The 22,545-nt window shown below is 32.9% G+C and overlaps 1 protein-coding gene across 2 annotated transcripts in view; it reads right to left on the bottom strand.

Moving 5' to 3' along the window:
* Positions 1-10,934: 10,934 nt before the first annotated feature.
* Positions 10,935-22,545, bottom strand: part of LOC130897797 (zinc finger protein 408-like) — a 115,373-nt gene continuing 103,762 nt past the window's right edge. For both annotated transcript variants that reach the window (XM_057806701.1, XM_057806702.1), the window contains 2 exons: positions 17,010-17,338; positions 10,935-11,772 (listed from right to left, as the gene is read on the bottom strand). In XM_057806701.1, the coding sequence (XP_057662684.1) occupies positions 11,339-11,772; positions 17,010-17,338 (763 nt within the window). In that variant the 3' untranslated portion in view covers positions 10,935-11,338. The remainder of the gene's footprint in view (positions 11,773-17,009; positions 17,339-22,545) is intronic.

Consider the following 22,545-nt stretch of genomic DNA (forward strand, 5'->3'; position numbering starts at 1 on the left):
GTATCGTCATGAGCAATCAGTAAGCTTTATATACATTCGAGAAAGTTTCGATCATATCTGATTCAACCATTCAATTCAACATTTTCAATGGTACTAATAAATTATTTGTATTATTAATTATTTCGGGTTGAAGTTTGATAAGAGGAATGAATTGCTGTAATTTGAAAAAAAGTTGTAGATCATTCGAATATATTTCTACCAGAGTTTTTACTCGTACTTCTAATTCATCATTCAAATTTTGAATGCATGGAATGTAGAATTTATTATTATTTATAGTATAAAATTATTATATAGAATGAAAAATTAGTGTGTGGATTAAATTACACCAATTCATTCATTCCATTTAAATTTCCAAACAATTTTTGGGAAAAAATACAAATTTTGATGTAGATCCAATTTTGCTTCTAATATAAATATAATAGTAATTTTGTGGGGCCACTGCGTGCTCGGGGCCTGCGGCTTTAACCTCCGTCAGACCATCCCTAAATCCGACGCTATATGAACAATGTGCTATCATAAAATAATAACCAAATTGCTATAGTTGATGTCGAAAGTACAGATTTTGTTTCTTAATCAAGTTTTCATTTTACTAAAACTTATGTCAGAAAAGTAATTTGATGATCATCGGATATTGTAAAAAATAAATTTCATTCTAACAAGCAATTCTGTTCAAAGAAATACAATTCTAGTACCATATCTTAAAAAATCCGATAATCTGGAATTATAATAAAATGTGGAGAAGATTATTAGTCAGAAAATCATATCAAAGTTGTACGGAAAGTAGAGATTAATCTGTTCATTTTGACTTATACTATCATTACACATTACAATATTACTGGTTTATAAATTTTACATTTAACACTCTTCAGTTCAAACCTTTTGATCTGTATAAAATGACGAAGCTTCCAAAGTAACTGAAAGCTTGAGCATTAAAGAACATTTGGTAGTCATAGATATTTAAAACGTATTGATGTTATAGAATATTGAACAAATCGATACAATTGAAACATCATTTGAAGATAATAGTTAAGATTGATCGCAAAATACGCAACTTATTTTGAAAATTTTGTTCTAAATTATTTTTTTACCGTATCTGTCCATTTGTATCCTTATTTGTATCATGTTTACAGCTACTACCAAAAACAGAATAGGAACAAAAAATATTTCACCTGAATATCTGGAAAGTTTTGTTGAGCTCATTAGAATAGTTTGTTATAAATTATGTAGATTCATTTCTTCTAAACTGAATATATTCTGTAGATAAAATACTCATTTTTGATAACAGTTTTGTTATTTACACTAATTACACACTCATAATTACTCCTACCAAATCTGTTGTGAATTTTATTAGTATCGCCCTCAAAATTTAACCCAAAAATTATCAGTTTTCGTCGTTCACGTCTAAAATTTTGTTATATTTGCGGAGAATATACACCTAAGAGCCAAAACAGGATATTACACTTGAATTAATAAGTGCTATTTCAACCAAGACCAGAACACATTTGCTGTATCTCATGTCATAGAAATTTGACCGGTTGGTTTAATTGACAATATTCAGCAAGTGGTATGGGGCTAATATATCAATCACATAAGCGACTGTTATTTTTTCTGACTAATATCAAAGGCTTCTCGAGGAAATCGAAGCATACGGTAAAATACACGAAGATGTCTTCTGTAACAAAAACAATCCCCTCAAAAAAAATCTGAAGTGTTAAGTTTGAGACTGAAACAGTGAAATCTGCTTATGACGGTAGTTAAACTTACCTTGTACCGTAAACGTCACAGTCCATATATTATTTTATTTTTTAAAGAGGACGACTTAGTGTACTGTAATGATATTGAGAGCTTAATGTTAAAACGGTGTCATGAACTTAGTTCAGAGGAATGGAGACTTCTCATTGATTCCTCAAAGTTAAGTCTAAAGGCTGTACTTTTCCACAATGGAAATCAATTTGTATCACTACCTTTAGCGAACAGAGCTCAATTAAAAGACACATACGACGTTATAAAACTATTGTTAGATAAGATAGATTACAGCAAACATAAATGATTGATCTGTGCAGAGTTGTTGCTTTAGTTTTAGGTCTACAAAGTGGCTACACGAAATACTGTTGCTTATTATGCGTAAGGAACAACCGAGAGAAAACAGAACAAGACTTGTTCACGTTTCTAGGCTGAAAAATGTAAAAACTGAACCCTTAGCTAACCCCTAGAAGATAATATTACCACCTTTGCAGGTCAAATTAGGACTAATCAAAACTTTTGTAAAGGCCATGGCCAAAGATGGAGCAAAGATGGTTCCAAAATTTAAAAATTTCCTTTTTTAAGTAACGCTCAGATAAAGAAAGGTGTATCTGTTGGACCTGACGTCAAAAAACTGTAAGATGTGAAATATAATACGATTCAAAAAATACCCGTAGTAAGTCCTTTACGAGTGCACGAAAATTACAGAATTTAGAGATTCTAGCATTACTGAAATTTCAAAAGAAGATTAGTAAAACCGAAATTCTAATCACCACCTTTTTTGTGAGTTATCTCGGAAAGGCGTGGGCTGAGGAAATTTTCTTATAGGAAAAACCTATCTAAATTTAATAAGAACAATCACCTCCTGAATTTTGTCGTATAAATTTAAAAAAAAACCCTATATAAGTAGATTTTAAAAAAATGTTTTCAATTCTCAATTTGACGAAAATTGTTAAACAATTTAAAAATTTATTTATTTATGGGGCGTATTAATCGAAATAACAAAATGAAATTAATAATATACTGAAATATACAGTTAGTGTTTTCCAGTTTCATATACATTTTTTTCAATCGCTTTTCATTTGAAGAATATTGAAAATTTGAAGATGTGGTTTACTACCATCGACAGAGTAAGAGTTGCAGTTCAATAGACATTATGAGCAAATTTTTCAAATCTTTTTTTAGGAATTTTTGGGAGTACATAACTTCTCCGGACTACATAGTGTGTGTATCTAATTCAGCTGTGAAATGATTTTCATTCCTGGTATTTTTGAAAAATTGGCATCTTTTGTTTTGATGGAAAAAAATAGTCAAATTTTTCACATTTGTTTAATTCGATTATTATCTCTCCTTATGGTATGTAATTAATTAGTGCTGTAAACTTGATAATGTTAAGGGAATTTTTTCTTTAGTAAATACTGGAGTTGGTATTGAAAATCTGAAGAGTGTTGTTTAAGTCAATTGCTTGAATAAGAAAAGACCATTCGTAAAGGCACAAACACTATAAAAAAACTATTAGTTAAAATTTGTCCAAAAGCCTGTTTTAATTATCACACATATAATATATTCAATATAATTTTAAAAAGTGACGAAAACCCAATCTTACTTTAGATCAATCAATCTAAATTTTTGAACTATTACGATTTAGTCACCTTTCTCTCGTCATGTATTCTTGGGACAATTAAAACATCATTTTGTTAAATATATTTTTTGTCCCAAAAATGGTTTGATATAATTAAAAAAATAATAAATGTTTAACATCAGTGTGTACAATAAAAGATTTTATATATTTCTTGTTATTCTATTGAGCAACAAAGTTACATAAAAAATTATTAACAAGTACTTGTATTTGGACGTGTTTTGTACATTTATAGAAAAATATCTGTTTGTTTTGTAATTATTGAGGCAGGATATTCGATGTTAAACATTTAAATTTGTGGTTACAACTACAAATTTGCTAGAAATGTTCAAAAATGTTCAAAAACAAACAAATGACAACTGTGAACAACATGAAAACAAATATTTCAGTTTAAATTACAGGTCATGTTTATTTTCCATTGAAATATAATCTCGTTTTTTCAAAAAAGAAAGAGATCAAATAATGAGATATATTGTTATTTTAAATGATGCATATATAGTATGGTCAAATATAAGAAAAGTTATTGTTCCCCATACACCAACGGGTATTTTTTCTTTATTTCAAACATACTTTTATACTGAACTATTCAAATATTGATATAGAAGAAACCTTCAAGTTTCTATCAATGTTCGGATTAATTTCTACTAACATACAAAATATTGAAATTTATCTGAAGACAAAATCAATACCCTATCAGTGATTTGATATTATTAGCAACTCATTTATTCTGTCTGGAATTTTTTTAACGATTTTGTCGACATTTTGATAAACCTTTTATTTTCATTCAACAATGCGATGATTTGATAAAATTTGATCAGTACTTTGTTGTTGTTTCTTTGGTGTTATCTTCGCACTTAGTAACAATAACTGTCAATGTTGCTTGTTTGATTAAAATTTCCTAAGTTCCTAATTAACTGCATTTAAACGTGGTCGTATTATTTAGTGTTGTACAATTCATATTCAAGCATCCTGTATACTATCAATTTTAAATAATCCAATATTTGATTAATTTTGAAATGTAAAGATACGGAACGTTAGAATTTTGTTTAAATTTAGAATACATAATATGAAGAATAAATAGAAGAACGGGATGGAGAAAATATAATAAGCACAAATAGCACAAATACTAAATTGGGCAGCGCACATCATGAGAAGGAAACTTACAGAAATGGTGAGGAGGTAGAGGTAGACCTGGACAAACCAAATTGAGGAAGATACCAGAATGCTAGTAGACTGGAAAGCCAAATGCAAAAGCAGAGAAGAATGAAGAAATGTGACAAACGAAGCTAGGACCAACAAAACACTATAACAAAAAACAAGGGGAGTAATCCACGCCAATAAAGGGATATAAAGGCGCCCAAAGCGTTAGCCATAATCCAAGAGATTAAACGCCATGATGATGATTATGAAGTAAAATAATATGAGGATTTTGATAATATGGAACAATATCTACTTCGTCAGATTAATTATATTATTTTATCATTATAACACCTGAAAGTGAAAGAAAAATATATACAGCTAGATCAGGGGCGAATCTAGGCCCGACTTTTGGGAGGAGAACTTTCAGATATTTAAAAGGTACTGGATAAGCTTACACTGCTTCAGTTTGATTTCTGATTTTAATAAATTATGAAATATAAATTATCAAATAATTTTTACATATCTAGGCTAAAAAAGGAGAATATTATATAAAGGAAATGTCATAAAGAGCAGAGCACTTGGGGATTTGGGGGGGGGGGAACGTTCCCCCAGTTCCCCCACCGTGGATACGCGCCTGAGCTAGATCTTGTACTCCCAAAGTTAAAGTAGCAAATGTGATATTATACCATGTATTAACAGTTTGAAATGGATGAAAAAATAATAGGACTGTCTAGTGGTACAGGCATGTTTAAAAATGAATTAATTGGAAAAACCACATAAAGGTGTTTGGAAAAATCTTTGTTTTACTTTATTTAGTAGAACAAATTGAAAAATAATGATAAGAGCTGTTGACCTTTTCAATAAATATATTGAGAGATCAGTAAAATAGGTATTTCAACTTATTGACTATTATTAAGCAAATGATTAACAATCTACCAATTGTGGTAATAATTTCTAAAATGACATTTCTTTTCAACCAGAGCCATGGCTCCTCACCCAACTTTCTCAAAACTTTTAATTGATCAAAAAACTTCAACAAAATGACCAATATCAGTTGATTTGTGAGAACCTTGAGAATTATTGAATGAAGCAAGAGGACCGGGGTTTATTTAGAGCATGTTTTTGTGTTTTGGTGATGTGATAATTAAAGACCACGATTATATTACAATTTGATATTATTATTCAAATTTTTTCCAAACATTTTGTGAATTTATTAGAAAAAAAATCAGATTCAAATCATAAAAAGTTGAAGGTTCATTATAGAAACTATTTAAATTCATAAAATTAAAGCTCTGCAGAACTGACAATAACTAAAAAATTAATGAATCATTTAGAATTGCGGAGTTGTTTGTCTCTAAGGGTTTACTCCTAAGCGAGCAACTTCAATAATGTACAGATTTGAAATATTGCAAATATTTGATTTTTATTATTTCATTTACATAAACAATTTTTGAACAAAACTAGCTGTTAAAATCACTTACTTCATTTGAGGTACGTGGTACATCAATTTTTGGCACAAGACATATTAAATATTAGTCCTTCAAACCTTAAAAAATGTTACCTCTCATACCTATCATAGAAATCGGAGTGAGAAATAAGGGAAGGGAGGGGTGTTTGGGTGGTTATGTCGCAATCTAATATCTCTTGACTAGGATCTTATCTTATAATAATATATTGCTTAGGTAACTTCTTTGAAAATAAATAATACAGCTTATCACAAAAACCTAAAATGTAATCACAGCCAAATAAACTTGAAAATATCTAAGTCTCTGGCTATACAGGATGTTCTCTACTTATAGAAATATTTTTCGTTGCCAGAGCCCAGAACAGCCTGTACATAGCCGGTACATAGAAAATAAAATAAATCTGCACTGAAAAAATGTAAGCATATTAGGAAGGAACTGAGTAGTTTCAAAAATTAGTATTTGATGTCCACTATTCCTTTAATTATATATTATCAAGATTTATTGAGCTTTGAAGAGAAACTTAATATTAAAGTGGATATGGACAAAGTATATGTTTGATGCGAGGTTAAATATTTTGATCTTCATCGCATTATACCAATAATGAAAATCTATATTTCTGGAGAAATTACGAACTGAATTATAGACCTGCATAAATTATAACTTCTAGTTATAGTTCAGTTTGTCCTGTTCTTACATTTTTTCAAGACAAAAATTTTATTGTGTGTGGACAAAGTGGATGTGATATAAAAATTATAATGTTGATGAATAAATATTTTAATGGAAATAAAACAACTTAACAGTGTTGAATAGGCACTTTGTAAAACAGTACGGTCAGAGTGTATGTTTGCTTAATAATTAAGAAGATATAAATTTATAAATTGGAGTTTGGGTTAAATTGAATTAGAATTGATTCTCTTACATCCCTTATTCTATAAGTAAATATATATCACAAATCTTTTCACAATTATTTTCTCAAATAAATATTATTAATAATATAGTGTATTTCAGTAAAATACATGTTTTTCATAGATTTATTTTTGACTTTTATGAAAATATTTTTTGTTATTATCAAGTCTAAAAATAAATTAATAGATCCATCTTTACGATAATGTAAAAATAAAATCTACTTCCACCAGTTGTTTTGCCCTTAGTTTCAAAATTTTAGATCACTTCAATATTGTTATGTCTCGACTTACTCCATGATATGAATAGTAAAATATTAGTATATAGTAAACCAACAGTTATTATATAAAAATAAAAACTAAAGTTTGAGGAAAATCTCTAAATTAACATTATCAAGTTATGAAGACTGTTGCATTATTGCCAAAAAATAAAAGTAGATACGTAAAAATTGTTCAATTCTCATCATAAAAAATAAGCTACCAAGATTGAATAAATAATAAAATTAAGATTCTTGATCTATTACAAAAATCAAAAATAACATAAAAACCAACTTGGTTCTAAAAAAAATTTTTTTTGTCACTCGATCTCCCAAAAAAAATGTGTGATTGTTTTACTGATAGAACCATTCAGTCATAAAGGACATAACATGCAATCACAAAATTTTAGTAGTTTTAAATCTAACACTAAAGAAATCAAATTTTTTACCTGTTTACATGAGAGAAATGTCTCCTTATTAAGAAAATAGATTAAAACATCGACAAAAAATAGCAAAAAACTTATAATTAATGATCAAAGTAGAAAAATCGAATTTAGTCTAGCAGCTAGGTAGTTTCGACAATCTCGAGGTTGTGAAGCCGTTCTTCATGTCTTACCTCATCTGATCTCCACTTCAAGTTGTTTGAAAATTGCTAGTTCTCGCATACTTCATTTTAGAAGCTCTGTATGATTCCAATATTACTTGAGCAGGCACATACCTAGAATTGATATGTAAAGATGCCGCATGATCTCACAGTCTTTACTAATAGTTTCTATATCATCAGTTTGTCAAGAATTCATAATTCAGTGTTTCCAACTAATAGCAAGTAAAATTTCCAATATATGAGGTGAAGCTCTTCCCGTTTCGTCTGAATGTATTGTTTCCATTGCAGCTTCACGTCTTAGTTTATGAAAAAATACTCAGTTGGGTTTTTATTTGAAAAAACATGATTCTTAATAGGTATCAGCTTTTGCCTAGTGTGTTTATACAGGAAACTTTCCGTCTTCAATTCAAAACTCCTTGGAGTTTTTCATTGGCAACCTGTTAAGTTTTGTCAATACACATGTGTAAAGTGCAAATATGAGTACTTTAGTTTGTCATGTTATTGATGTATCAAACGTATTTAGAAGATAGTGCAATGGACTCAGAAAACTTTACGTTTATTGTTCTTAGTTCTGAATTTTGAACGTCGCTAGCTGTATTGTTTGGCTAGAAGTTGTTCAAGCACATCCCTAGAGTTGAATTGTTAAGATGCCATATGTTCTCACAGTCTTTAATAATAATTTCTATATCATCAGTTTGTTAAGAATTCACAGTTCAGTGTTTCCAACTAATAGCTAGTAAAGTTTGCAATATATGAAGTGAAGCTATTCTCGTTTCTTTCAATATATTTTTTCCATTGCAGCTTCACGTCTTAGTTCATGTACAAATACTCAGTTGGGTTTTTATTTGAAAAAACATGATTCTTAATAATTATAAGCTTTTGCCTACTGTGTTTATACAGGAAACTTTCCGCCTTTAATTCTAAACTCCTTGGAGTTCTTAGTTCTGAATTTTTAACGTTGCTAGCTGTATTGTTTAGCTAGAAGTTGTTCAAGCTTATGTTGAGTCTTTGATGCTAAGTTTTATCGAAAGCTTGTGTCACATCCAGGAATACCCTATTGTTTTGTTCTGTTCTTTAAAGCCATACTGATGGAGTAGAATCAAATATAAAAAAATTAGAAATGTTCGAAATAAATGGCAATCCATAATAAAAATAACCTAAGCAATTTCAGAAAAATTAAAATTTAATTTTTGCTTCCTTATATTTTTAAAATTATGGTCGAAAAAGCTTTGTATGGTTGGAGGAGATTTTATTCAGATTTTCTTGTTTATTTATAGGAATTTATATAACAGGTAAAATCTTAAGAAATGCCAAAATTGAGCTGAAAATAAATAATTCTATCAAAAAATAGATTGATAAAAAAATTCAACCAAAGATATCTTACTTAAAGGGATGTTTGGGTTCTCAATGGTCCATGTAACTCGATTTTGTAAACATGAAATTTTTAAAAAATAGTGCAATCGAACAATTATTTTTATTATTTATTCTAGAATAATTTCTGCTATTATGTTTGTTAAGATTTTGATGAAAATTTATTTAATGTATACTTTATATTTAGATTTTATTTTATTTGTGACTTTATTTAGTTGATTGTATGTTTCTTAGTTCTTTCATAACATCAATTATAACAATAAATCAATTTGTTTCATAACGGTTGACATACAATATTTTTCTACCACTTTGTGAAACTGATTAACGGTACATATTTACTCAAGAAAACTTTTGTAGAGGATTCGACAAGCTACGTAAAATTGAATAAAATTGACTTTGGTTTTTTACAGTTTAGAAAAAACTACTGCTTCATTATTATATCTTATTTTTTCTCAACGTACTATATAATTACAACGATGTTTTTAACAGATTTAGTAATCACTGTCACAAAAATATCACACATTATAACTAAACACTAAATAATAAAGAAAACTTGAGCTACGATTTTGAAACCATAACCTTAGAGGAACATTTAAAATTAATATATATGATTAGGTAAAGTTATACTTTCATTTATATCTATAAAACTATTAGACACACACTCTGGTTCAAGAGAAAAATGAAATATTCTTTGGAATTGCGCAGCCTGAAGAAATATTAATCAGAAGAGATGAATAGTCATGATTTTCAATTTGTTATATTAATAATTCGAATCTCACAATGTAAAGCTTGAATTATAACTTCAATCAAGTTGTTTTTTACTTGTAGAATGTATTTTGTATCATTATCAAAATAGAATTTGATATAATAGTCATGCCTGTTAATATAAAAAGTCATACCTTCTACACCAAGACGAGCTCCATCGTCAACAAAGTTTATCAAAAAAGAAATCTCAATTATTTTTAAGTGCTGGATAATATTTTTCAGTGAATTTGCTGAGCTGAATTAGTATTTGATCCAAGAATTGCTAAACGAGGACTGAACATTAAGTCCCCAGAATTTGAACTAAAAGAGTAACATTTCTCCTATCAACAGTAAAATGATTTTTTTACACCTCCAAAATTAGGATGAGCTGCTTCATTTATTTTGTATTCGTCAGTCAATACTAGCGAACTACCTCGCTATTTGGGATAATACTGAATTTCCTCTACTCATTAAGAATTATTTTTTGCAAAAAGAAAGGGTTACTAAAACTAAGACTGAGCTTAATGAATTCTATAATTGTGTAGAAATTTTGATTGACCATTTTTTTAGACTGAAATGGAGCAAGCTATTACTGTTAATGAGGGTCGACACGGATATGTTAGGTGCAATCTTCTTTCCTCTTCGTCGCGGACATGGTCTAAATGATGAAACCTTATTGCAACATGATGGAGCTACAATTCACATGGTTCGTGTAATCATCAATCACTTCGGCCCAAATCGGATAATATCTCAGAACGCACCTGTCCGTTAGACTGCCCGTTCTTACAACTCCACTACATATGATTTTTTTCTTGTGGGGCTACCTGGAGAGCAAAACTCAAAAGAACTGGAGGTGAAATTTATCATGAGATCGAAAGGAAAATTTTAGAGATCATTCTCAAGAATGCATCCATCGAGATAGACGATGTATTAATAATGATATTTTCTAATCTTTGAATTGTCAGATCACTATGAATTTGACCCCACAAAAATTAAAATTAACAAGATGGCCTATTGTAAGATTTGTGAAGTTGTAGCGGAGAAAGGAGGGGTCATATAGTAGATAACTTTTTTTTTTCATCAAAATATTTACTGACTGATTGCCAAACATTCAAGTTATGCCATATCAATTAATATTAAAAAATACATGACAGCTGTATTCGCATTTTTGAATCTGAAATTTGAGTCTAATATTAATAAGGCAGCTCATCATATTCCGTAACAGAATGCTCTCTATTTATGTAAAAAAATCAATATTCGGCTTTCCAATAATGAAATTACACATCATGATCATTTCGTTTGCTTATTTGAAAAAAATCTGTAATCTTCTTGGACCCGCGATAGAGTTGATGACTTGTGCATAATATTAAGGTTTCCAATATTTCCAAAAATACTTTTTGGCTAAAATTTGATTAATGTAAGTTCTGAAATAAAATAAAGAACCATGACTATTCATCTGCAGTTATATTCATTTAACGAGGAGTATTAATGTGAGTGGTAAGATGCTTTGATAGGTAATCAGCTCTAGCAAAGCATTTTCCACACATATCACAGTGGTACGGCCGTTCCCCCGTATGTATTCTAAGATGACGAGTAAGGTCGCTTTTCCCGCCAAATGCCCTACCACAAAATAAACAAACGAATGGTCGTTCTCCGGTGTGTTTGCGTACGTGTAATTTGAGGTTTTCTTTGCTTCGGACACATTTTCCACAAAAAGGGCAAGCGAATCTACGCTCGCGTTGTTTTTCGATAGACTCTGCACGCAAAAAGTTGATTATAGATGATTCAGAGGTACGTAATAGGTCAGTGGGGTATCCTGAGGTACCTTGACAAGAAAATGCTATGGAATCTATAGTGTCGTCCTGTTCGGCTTCGTTTTTTTCTGCATCTGAGGAAGTTCCTTCACCTGCAAAATATTTATTAGTTAATTTTTGTAACGAAGAAGTACATTATCGTGAAAATGCTTAGAGTTAATATTATCCCATGGAAAATGTTGGAGTCTATTCTTTCTACAATTTCGAACAAACAAATCAATTTTACCGACTTCGGCTATTACGTGCTTTGACATAATTCAATTGTACCATTGACTCTAAGTCATGGTAACAATGGTTCATGGTTGTCCCTATGGTCTAGTGGAATGACATTCTGACTGATAACCACTACTATCATGTTTTACACACGGGTCCAAATATCAATCAATTAGAAATGTGGTTGATTCATTTCTACTGGCAATAAGGCAGAAGTTATATTTTATATCAAGGAAACTTTTAGTTTGGTTTCATGCTATTGTCTTATATTCCATGTATCAAGTTTATGTGATTCTACGACAGATGAAACATTTCCAATAACTTGTTGGAAAAAACGAAATCATCCGTATGTCTGAATTTTGGCATACAATCTTCGACTGTATCTAATTCTACTAAAAAAATAATTTTGTAAACGTAGATCTCAAAAGCTTCCAAATTAAAAAAAAAATCGTATTTAGTATCATCCGTTTCTTTTTTTAAACTTTATTATAATTGATATCAAATACTTTGTTTTAAGAACAGAGAATTTTATAATGATGATAGGTTGATCCATTGCTGTGAAAGATCGTACTGTAATTGGTGAGCTTTGTGAAATGCTCATTTCTGTTGTATTAAGTGGAAACTTATTGACAACAATGACCAACGTTATGAACCAAATATGGAAAGTAAAATGAATGCGGAGGTATCAAACCGAAGGGAATGAGAAAGAAAATATGGCGAATAGAAAGAAAAGCAGCTTGCCAGGTCATACATGGATTCCAGATACCAATTTCTCAAACCTATGATAGTAATGAGATCAAAATAAAAAGAAGTGATGTGGTTAACGAAAGTAAGAGATTTGATAAACCTCGAGTATGTCAGAACTTATGTCAACATTCAGTAAATGGATAGGGCACTTTAAGAAAAATGTATGACCTGAACTACCCACATAAAATGTCATGATGTGAGGAATATGGCTTGTCGATATATATATTGACACTTTTTCATATAATTCAGATTTATTCACGGATGATTTCTCTGTTTCGTTCAATAAATTCACACTCAAGAGATCGGCATAAGTCAGGAAATGCTGTCGAAAATGATTAAAACGAAGCATGTTCGTACATCAGACTTCAGACAGTTGTGTCTGTGTCATGATAACTTGTTGCTAGCTCATTAAGAAGACGCGTTTTCAGAATGTTCACGCTTGTAGAAAGAGTTTTTTTTTGTTACGTCGTATCTTCGTACGAAAGGAATTTACAAAACTATGATGAATTTTGCGAGAGGTACATCGGATGCAGTCAGGATGATCCGCAGTTCCAGCATCCCATTTTGTGATCGGATGAAGCAACCTTCAAGCTGAACGGTGAACTCAATCGGTATAACTGCGTGTACAACCAGAATCCTCACATCTTCATTGAAGAAGAATTAAACATGCCTGGTATGTGTGTGTGTGTGTGTGTGTGTGTGTGTGTGTGTGTGTGTGTGTGTGTGTGTGTGTGTGTGTGTGTGTGTGTGTGTGTGTGTGTGTGTGTGTGTGTGTGTGTGTGTGTGTGTGTGTGTGTGTGTGTGTGTGTGTGTGTGTGTGTGTGTGTGTGTGTGTGTGTGTGTGTGTGTGTGTGTGTGTGTGTGTGTGTGTGTGTGTGTGTGTGTGTGTGTGTGTGTGTGTGTGTGTGTGTGTGTGTGTGTGTGTGTGTGTGTGTGTGTGTGTGTGTGTGTGTGTGTGTGTGTGTGTGTGTGTGTGTGTGTGTGTGTGTGTGTGTGTGTGTGTGTGTGTGTGTGTGTGTGTGTGTGTGTGTGTGTGTGTGTGTGTGTGTGTGTGTGTGTGTGTGTGTGTGTGTGTGTGTGTGTGTGTGTGTGTGTGTGTGTGTGTGTGTGTGTGTGTGTGTGTGTGTGTGTGTGTGTGTGTGTGTGTGTGTGTGTGTGTGTGTGTGTGTGTGTGTGTGTGTGTGTGTGTGTGTGTGTGTGTGTGTGTGTGTGTGTGTGTGTGTGTGTGTGTGTGTGTGTGTGTGTGTGTGTGTGTGTGTGTGTGTGTGTGTGTGTGTGTGTGTGTGTGTGTGTGTGTGTGTGTGTGTGTGTGTGTGTGTGTGTGTGTGTGTGTGTGTGTGTGTGTGTGTGTGTGTGTGTGTGTGTGTGTGTGTGTGTGTGTGTGTGTGTGTGTGTGTGTGTGTGTGTGTGTGTGTGTGTGTGTGTGTGTGTGTGTGTGTGTGTGTGTGTGTGTGTGTGTGTGTGTGTGTGTGTGTGTGTGTGTGTGTGTGTGTGTGTGTGTGTGTGTGTGTGTGTGTGTGTGTGTGTGTGTGTGTGTGTGTGTGTGTGTGTGTGTGTGTGTGTGTGTGTGTGTGTGTGTGTGTGTGTGTGTGTGTGTGTGTGTGTGTGTGTGTGTGTGTGTGTGTGTGTGTGTGTGTGTGTGTGTGTGTGTGTGTGTGTGTGTGTGTGTGTGTGTGTGTGTGTGTGTGTGTGTGTGTGTGTGTGTGTGTGTGTGTGTGTGTGTGTGTGTGTGTGTGTGTGTGTGTGTGTGTGTGTGTGTGTGTGTGTGTGTGTGTGTGTGTGTGTGTGTGTGTGTGTGTGTGTGTGTGTGTGTGTGTGTGTGTGTGTGTGTGTGTGTGTGTGTGTGTGTGTGTGTGTGTGTGTGTGTGTGTGTGTGTGTGTGTGTGTGTGTGTGTGTGTGTGTGTGTGTGTGTGTGTGTGTGTGTGTGTGTGTGTGTGTGTGTGTGTGTGTGTGTGTGTGTGTGTGTGTGTGTGTGTGTGTGTGTGTGTGTGTGTGTGTGTGTGTGTGTGTGTGTGTGTGTGTGTGTGTGTGTGTGTGTGTGTGTGTGTGTGTGTGTGTGTGTGTGTGTGTGTGTGTGTGTGTGTGTGTGTGTGTGTGTGTGTGTGTGTGTGTGTGTGTGTGTGTGTGTGTGTGTGTGTGTGTGTGTGTGTGTGTGTGTGTGTGTGTGTGTGTGTGTGTGTGTGTGTGTGTGTGTGTGTGTGTGTGTGTGTGTGTGTGTGTGTGTGTGTGTGTGTGTGTGTGTGTGTGTGTGTGTGTGTGTGTGTGTGTGTGTGTGTGTGTGTGTGTGTGTGTGTGTGTGTGTGTGTGTGTGTGTGTGTGTGTGTGTGTGTGTGTGTGTGTGTGTGTGTGTGTGTGTGTGTGTGTGTGTGTGTGTGTGTGTGTGTGTGTGTGTGTGTGTGTGTGTGTGTGTGTGTGTGTGTGTGTGTGTGTGTGTGTGTGTGTGTGTGTGTGTGTGTGTGTGTGTGTGTGTGTGTGTGTGTGTGTGTGTGTGTGTGTGTGTGTGTGTGTGTGTGTGTGTGTGTGTGTGTGTGTGTGTGTGTGTGTGTGTGTGTGTGTGTGTGTGTGTGTGTGTGTGTGTGTGTGTGTGTGTGTGTGTGTATGTATGTAAGCAGGTATCTCGGAGATCTCGTGGGTTCGTACTCTTTTGAAAGTTACGTGACGGGCCAAAATTATCTAGAAATGTTGGAAGATTTACGTGAGCAAATGGACAACGATCCAACACTCGCGAACATTCGTCATTTCATGCAGGAGGGAGCTTCTCCGCACTACGTGTTATGTGTGCGATAGTATCTTAATGTTCATCTTGGAGAATGGATAGGTACACGAGGAGTCGTTGAGTGATTTCTTCCAGTGGGGCCTTCTCAAGTACCGCGTTTTTGCGAAAGGACCACTCACAATTTCCGACCTCCAAAGTGCAATTGAAAAAGAAATTGAAACTTACGTGGACAGCTTAACATGCTTCGACGGACTTGCCTCTCCCTTGAGAAACGTTGCGGTAGATGCTTTGATCATGATAGGCATTAATTTGAAGACTTACTGTATCCCTTTTTCAAAACACCTTTTAATAAATTAATTTTGAGACTACATTTTTCTCTCTTATGCCGAGGTCTGTATCGATAAAAAATGAATAATAAAGACACATAGTTTCATCAGATTAAACAAACTTCAAAATATGATCTATTTTCAGAGATTGACCACTAGGCTTCGATCATTTCACAAACCAAGGATTTATTTCCCCCTATGGAAAATTCGGCATATAGCAGTTCCATCTTCCTCTCCAAATCGTTGCTAGGCAATTTGAAGCAAAACGGTCTCGCAGGGCTAGGTGCCATAAGTTCGGAGGTATGTCTTGGTTGATAGGTTCGTTTTTTTTGTAATGCTCTACACTCTTCGGTTTTCAAGAAAAGTTTCAGTAGATATATCTATTTTAGTTAATTCGGTCCAGTTCCAATTGATTGGGATCAACTTATACTTTACAACATAATCTATTACGGCTTCTCTATATAGACACATTATTATTATATCTCCGAATTAAGAATCGATAAAATTTTTTCAAAAGTTAGTTTGTAGCAGTAGCAGGTACACATCCAAATTGATTTAATTTGTACCAATCGTAGTTTAGTAAGATAGAGCAGTTCTTTATGTATAATATTTATTTGAATCCATTATCATCCATTAGTTGCAAAAGTTATTGATTGTAGATTTGGTTATCATATTACAATAGATTTTGTCTTATAATAGTTATACGATATAATCGAATAAATGGTACTGGACGACCCTCGGATCAAAGTTAGAGACTTAGAAGAGGCTTTCGACATATCAAAAGAACGTATTTGGCGTATGCTGCCTGAAATATTGTCGTATTCGAATTAACATTTCCCAGGCCTTATTTATGCGGTTTAAGCAAAATGAATCGGGTTTTTTGAGTCGATTCACCACTACCGTTGTTTGATAAGGTAAAATAAGAAATTACAACAAAGAGACTGCATTTAAATAAAAAGAAAATTCTTTTCCATCAGCACAACGCATCTTCTCACAGTTCAGTAATCACCATGGCTAAAATTTATGACTTGTACCTCGAATTTGTTTACCACCGATCGTATTCACCAGATCTGACCACCAGCGACTTTTTTCTGTTTTCTAATTTTAAAGTTTCACTTGCAGGAGAGTAATTTCCATCAGTCGCGGACGTTTTCGCATACGTAAATGCCTATTGTGAGGATAAAGACAGCATCGCTGGAAAAAGTGTATAGACTATGTTGAAGAATAAAAATGATTATGAGAAAAAGTCAGAAACTTCTTAGACAACGCTTGTATTCTATGTTTTCATAATAATAACTCATATTTCATTCATATTATATTACCTACCTGTAATTTCCTCGGAAGCTTCTTTTTTCACAACAATAGGACTGCTTTCTTCTTCGACATTAATGGTTTCATTGGAACTAGATACTTGATCATTACTATTTTCTTGAACACTTTTTTCATCGTCATTGTCTTCTTCAGAAGCTTTAGCTTCTTTGGGAACTTCCGCACTTTTACCGTGCAATTTTTCTAAAGCATGATTGAGTCTATGTTTTTTAAAAGATTTCAGATATCTGAACTGCATTCCACATACATCACAGGAGAAAAGTTTATCGGCTGGAAGTCTAGCACGATGGTTTTGTTCTCGGTGTTTCACATAAGCCGATCTGTATCTAAAATTGGAAAAATGATAGTTTTAAATATGTAAACAGATATTTCATACATCTCCTAAGTAATTTGTCAGGAGAAAATTGAATGGATTAATGGAATGGTTGATTTGAAAAGACCGATATTAAAGTTTAAAGAGCTGTAAGCTCCTTTCAAACTTTTAGGCCGGGCGCAAGTTGAGACGCAGTCAACACGTGCATGGTTTCTGTAACTCTTGTTGAATATTGGTACCGCGTGAATTGATAGGTAAAGCAGAACAGAGCAGTACTGCGCCGAACGTGGCCAATGTGGCACTCGTGAATGTTACACAGAAAATGCGTCACACTCGCACAGTTGCCAACAGGTGTTTAGGGAAAATGGAATCTCGTGGAACGTTATACTAGTACGTACATTTATATAATCTGTTCTATAAATATTAATTAAATATAAATAGTTTGTAAACTGTGAAAAATATTGTCGAAAGCATTGATAGAAGATGAAATAACAGAAAACATTATTGAAGAGAATAAGAAACGATTATTTTTGCACATAAATAGTTTTAAGCAATATTTTGCTTATTTTTTAAGAATCCTATATTTTTTTCGAATACTCTGTTAATTTAGAATGTATCGTAACCTCCTCGGTAAACTGTTGAATTTGTTTGTCAAGTCAAATAGCAGTCGACAGTAAATAATGCAACTGCAGTATTTGCTTCTCTTCCTGCTCCAACTATTTGTTAAAAAACGCTGACCAAATCAACGTAAAAATGAGCTATTATCACATTATCAAAATCACTCCACAATATTGCACTTGCACCCAGACGGAAAAATCCGCTGGTAAGTATCTAAATTTCAGCCCTCCAGAGGAAACAAATTCTATATCAGGGCTACATAATCACCAAACTAAACCAAAAATAAACAAGACCATTACATTGTTGTTCGAAAACCGATCAAGTGAATCAGGTCGTAGTCATAATAAGATAGATCCTTTCTACCCTGATATACCGGTGAGTAAATGCGGTCAACTAACGGGTGGTTTTATTTGTCTATAGTTTTTTAACTTGAAAAATCATGTATTGCGTTCAAATGTCTCTTCACTATTAATTCTCATGAGTAGCGGCATTGAGGTTTGCGGTTTTTATACTTTTCAGAATAAAAATAGCTTATTGGTTATAAAATTTAGTGCAAAATCCATGAGAAAGGATAAATCAATGATAACTGCTAAATGACAAACATTAATCATTTAGAATTTATTATACAACGAAATCAATTTCATAGAAGTTAATAACGCACAAAAAAGTGATAAAAATTGAAAATTAATGTAGATCATGTTATAAATTTGAAATTTCTACTAAAAATTGGTGTTTGGAAATTGTCATCTGAATCTCGTTATGGGCTAGGATCTGCAATCAGCTGATGGATGATCTAACTGAGCCGGGTTATACTTTCTTAATGTCCTACAGCTCCTCAATACCATATTTATCATGAAAATGAGAGTCCATCATTATGAATTTGAAGATAAGGCCGGCAAAGAGGTGTGCTTGAACGGTGTTCACTATCGTGAGATGATAACAGACTTTTCATGGTTAGAAATTGAGGGTGTTGAGCCGTACGATACATAGTTTGAACAGGATGATGCCTCTTGTTACACAGTTTACCGAGGAAAAGAAGCCGTATTATTTTAATTAATTGGCAACCATTACCATGTGATTTGACACCGTTGGAAGAATTAAAAGAAAACTTAGTAATTCAAGAGTAAAAACTCAAGAAATAAAGGAGAAGATACTTAGGCACATCACAGGCATTGAACGTCAATTGGGCCTAAACGAGTTATGCCACCTATCGTAAGGAAAAAACTAAACTCAATCTCAAAACCATTTATTTTATTCACAATCACCCGTTCGTTATGTTTAGACCACCCTTTATATTTAATATTTTCTTATTTTTTAAATACATTCTCTATCATGATTACATCAGTTGTTTCCCTGATTATTTTATAATGGGAAATCGTTAAACTGGCTTTCACGGAGAATTTGAGAAGTTCAGTTTTTGGTTGTCGAGGTGTCTTTGTTCTATTAACTACTTTCACATTTAATGAGCACGTTCATTATTTCTCCATCTTTTTTGTCTCTTGCTTTTTTCGCTACCATTTGCAAAAGATTTCCTCAGACATCCGCTCTTTGAGCATTACATGACAAATACATTTAACCATTAGTCATTGCTTTTTCATTTCCTCATTTTCACAGATAACACTTTCAGTTAACAAATTTACGTTTTATACCCTTGATCTCATCATAGAACGACACGTTTGATTTTATTGAATACTTTTTGCGGTATTCCACTTTCTGGTTAGGGTCGTTCTGATTTTTTATGACATCGAATATTTTTCTACAAGCCAAATTTGCCAAATCGGTCTCAAACATTAAAACTAAACTTATATAGGCATAAATCCAATACGGTCCAAGGTAGCTCTTGATTTACTATAGCTTCGGAAGTATAAGTAGACCATAAAATTGGACATCGAATAGAAAATGACGACACACAATACAATAGCGATACCAGTGAAAACTGGTGATTGAGAAAGGAAGATGACTACACTCAATGCAGTTAACTCAATGTTTACTTTTTATAAACATAGTCTGACTGAATATTTTAACTTACTCCGTGATTGAAGCTTGATTTCTATTGTTCACATGTTATTTGGATTGACTAGTACTCAAAGAAAAACATGTAACTAACACTATTAACAATCTTCACGAATACCATATGTTGAGTGTATGACATGAGAATTTAAATTATATATTTATTGACTAGCTTAAGGTTAATAAGTAACTTCAATACGGTAACAGAAATAGTCCGGGGAAGTTAAGAAACCATCATTAACTTATCCCAATAAGGAATATTACTGAAAATATATCGATCCTGTCATTTTTCTAAGATCTCTAATACATTCCATTGGAGTTTGTAACGCAGCTTAGCGGACTCGAGAATCCAGTCTTTGACGCTTACTCTCCAAAGTGTCGTGCAAGACTCATCACCGGGTCGCAAAAATAATCAACTGGATCGTGGCAAAAATTGTAAAAACACACATTTTGATCTAAATTTGGTATTATTCGATACTTTTTTAAGTTTAAATTCGTATGCTCGTATTGACTAATTTCGATTCCTCATTCAGTGGTTTCTCTGGTATGTCCGCCGTAAACTTACGTGTGTTAAAACAAGGTTATGTATGAATTTTTGTAACCTATTTTTTCCGCCAATAATTATTATGACCTATTACTAACAGCAGCTTTATATTTCGTCTTTCTCTTTTCTTAAGTCTTAGTCTTACTTCTTCTACTATGCAGCTTCTTGAGATTTGTCCAGCTTTCGTGCCATTTCTCAGGAGATCGGCCGGGAGATCTCCTTGAAGTTGGTTTTCCATTCTTTGCCCATTTAACTCATCGATCTTCCATCATCCCATCGCCGTTTCGATCTCTTGAATCGTACTATATCCTGAATTTTCAGATGTTCTCTCATGGCTCTGTTTTTTGTTCGATCTCTTAGGCTTACTCCTTTAATAGTTCTCAATGTTTTCATATCTGCTGCCTTTATCATGTTTTTCGCAGTTAGTTTACATCTTGCAGGTTCTTCATTTGTGATTAATAAAAATATCTTTTCATTGATCGTTAATATTTCCAAAATATCGAAAACATTCTCTGCAATTACTAAAAAACTATTGCATGAAAATAACGCATTTCAAAAAGAGATTTTAAAGCTTGTGAAACTAATTTATTGGAACCGATTCAAATTATGATGAAGATGATTTACATCTTAAAACACTATCAGTTTTAATTCAAAAACATATTTCGGAGCTAATAAATCGTTTTAAATAATAGTTTCCACATAATCCTACAAATGATAAGTGGAATGAAGATCTTTTCTCTGTTGATATTTAAAAGAAAGAACTGCTTAGTGAGCTCAGTGAACAAGAAGTTGATAATTTTACGATTGAAAGAAAGTGTTTGGAACTGTACCACTAAATTTTTGGTTGCACTGTCAAAAAAAATATCCAAGCGTAAGCGAATAAGCAATACAATGTTTAATGGCTTTTGTAATCATGTATACGTGAGAAACTGCGTTCTCGATATTGAAAGTATTCTAAGTGAGTAAGTACTGAAAAAGATTGGATGTGGAACATAATTTGAGATCAAAATTAACATAATAAATTCCTAATTTGAAATTACTATGCGATGAGGAACAATATCGTCATTTGCACTAAGTTCAAATATGTAAAACAACATGAACATATTTACTTCAAATTTTAAATGATAATAGATTGTCTTCAATTACTAACGTTTTGGTTATATAATTATTCTGCAATTTTTGCATGAAATGATAATGATGATGATAAATAAACAATTATTCTAAAGGTTTGGTATCGGACCGCGGTCAAAAATGTTTCGAAAGCTCTTTATATAATGTTATGGGGCATGTTATTTCGTATAATTTTGTTTTTGCGTGAAAAAATGAAAAAGCTATCGGCGTAAAAGACACAAGTGCGCTAAGTTGTACTTGCAAGATGCTGTGGAATTTATAATTCATTTTAGTTTAGGATGACCGTGGGTCGATATGTTTTCGATTAGGGACATAGTATTCTTTATGAGTAAAAATAGATGTTAGATTAATATTTTGGCCTCACTTTCCCGGACTAAAACGGTAATATATTAAAAACTATACTTGCTTATTTTTCGTCTCAATAAAAATGATGATTAACGCTATAACGAAATTGAAAAAATACTTAATTAGTTTTACTTTTGAAGTAAATTTTTTATACACAATTAACTCTCAATTCATTTTAAAATTCAAAATGTTTTACGAACTACTGCTGTTAATTATAGGTTTTAGCTATTTTTGTTTCTTTTACAGTATATTTCATTTTTTATAACCATCTTCAAACTATCAAAAGTCTATTTGATAATAATTTCAAATCTAACAAAAAATCTTCGTCGCTGAAAATATGTAGTGTTGAATTCATATCAAAGAACAGTTTTTTTTTCATATCTTGGTCGAAAGTACGTTCTTTCGTCCCAAGTAGCAGGGATGAAAGTTAAAATCTCGGTCCTGCTCGTCATGATACCCGAGGCGCAGGGCCAAAGATTTAACTTTCGGTCCTTGTGGTGTAATGTTCAATATTATCTCGGGGTATGGCACAGGTATTTTGATAATATATTCGCTACATTTCATACGAAAAC

The sequence above is a fragment of the Diorhabda carinulata genome, chromosome 9, assembly GCF_026250575.1.
Source record: "Diorhabda carinulata isolate Delta chromosome 9, icDioCari1.1, whole genome shotgun sequence".
In the NCBI taxonomy this organism is placed as follows: Eukaryota; Metazoa; Arthropoda; class Insecta; order Coleoptera; family Chrysomelidae; genus Diorhabda; species Diorhabda carinulata.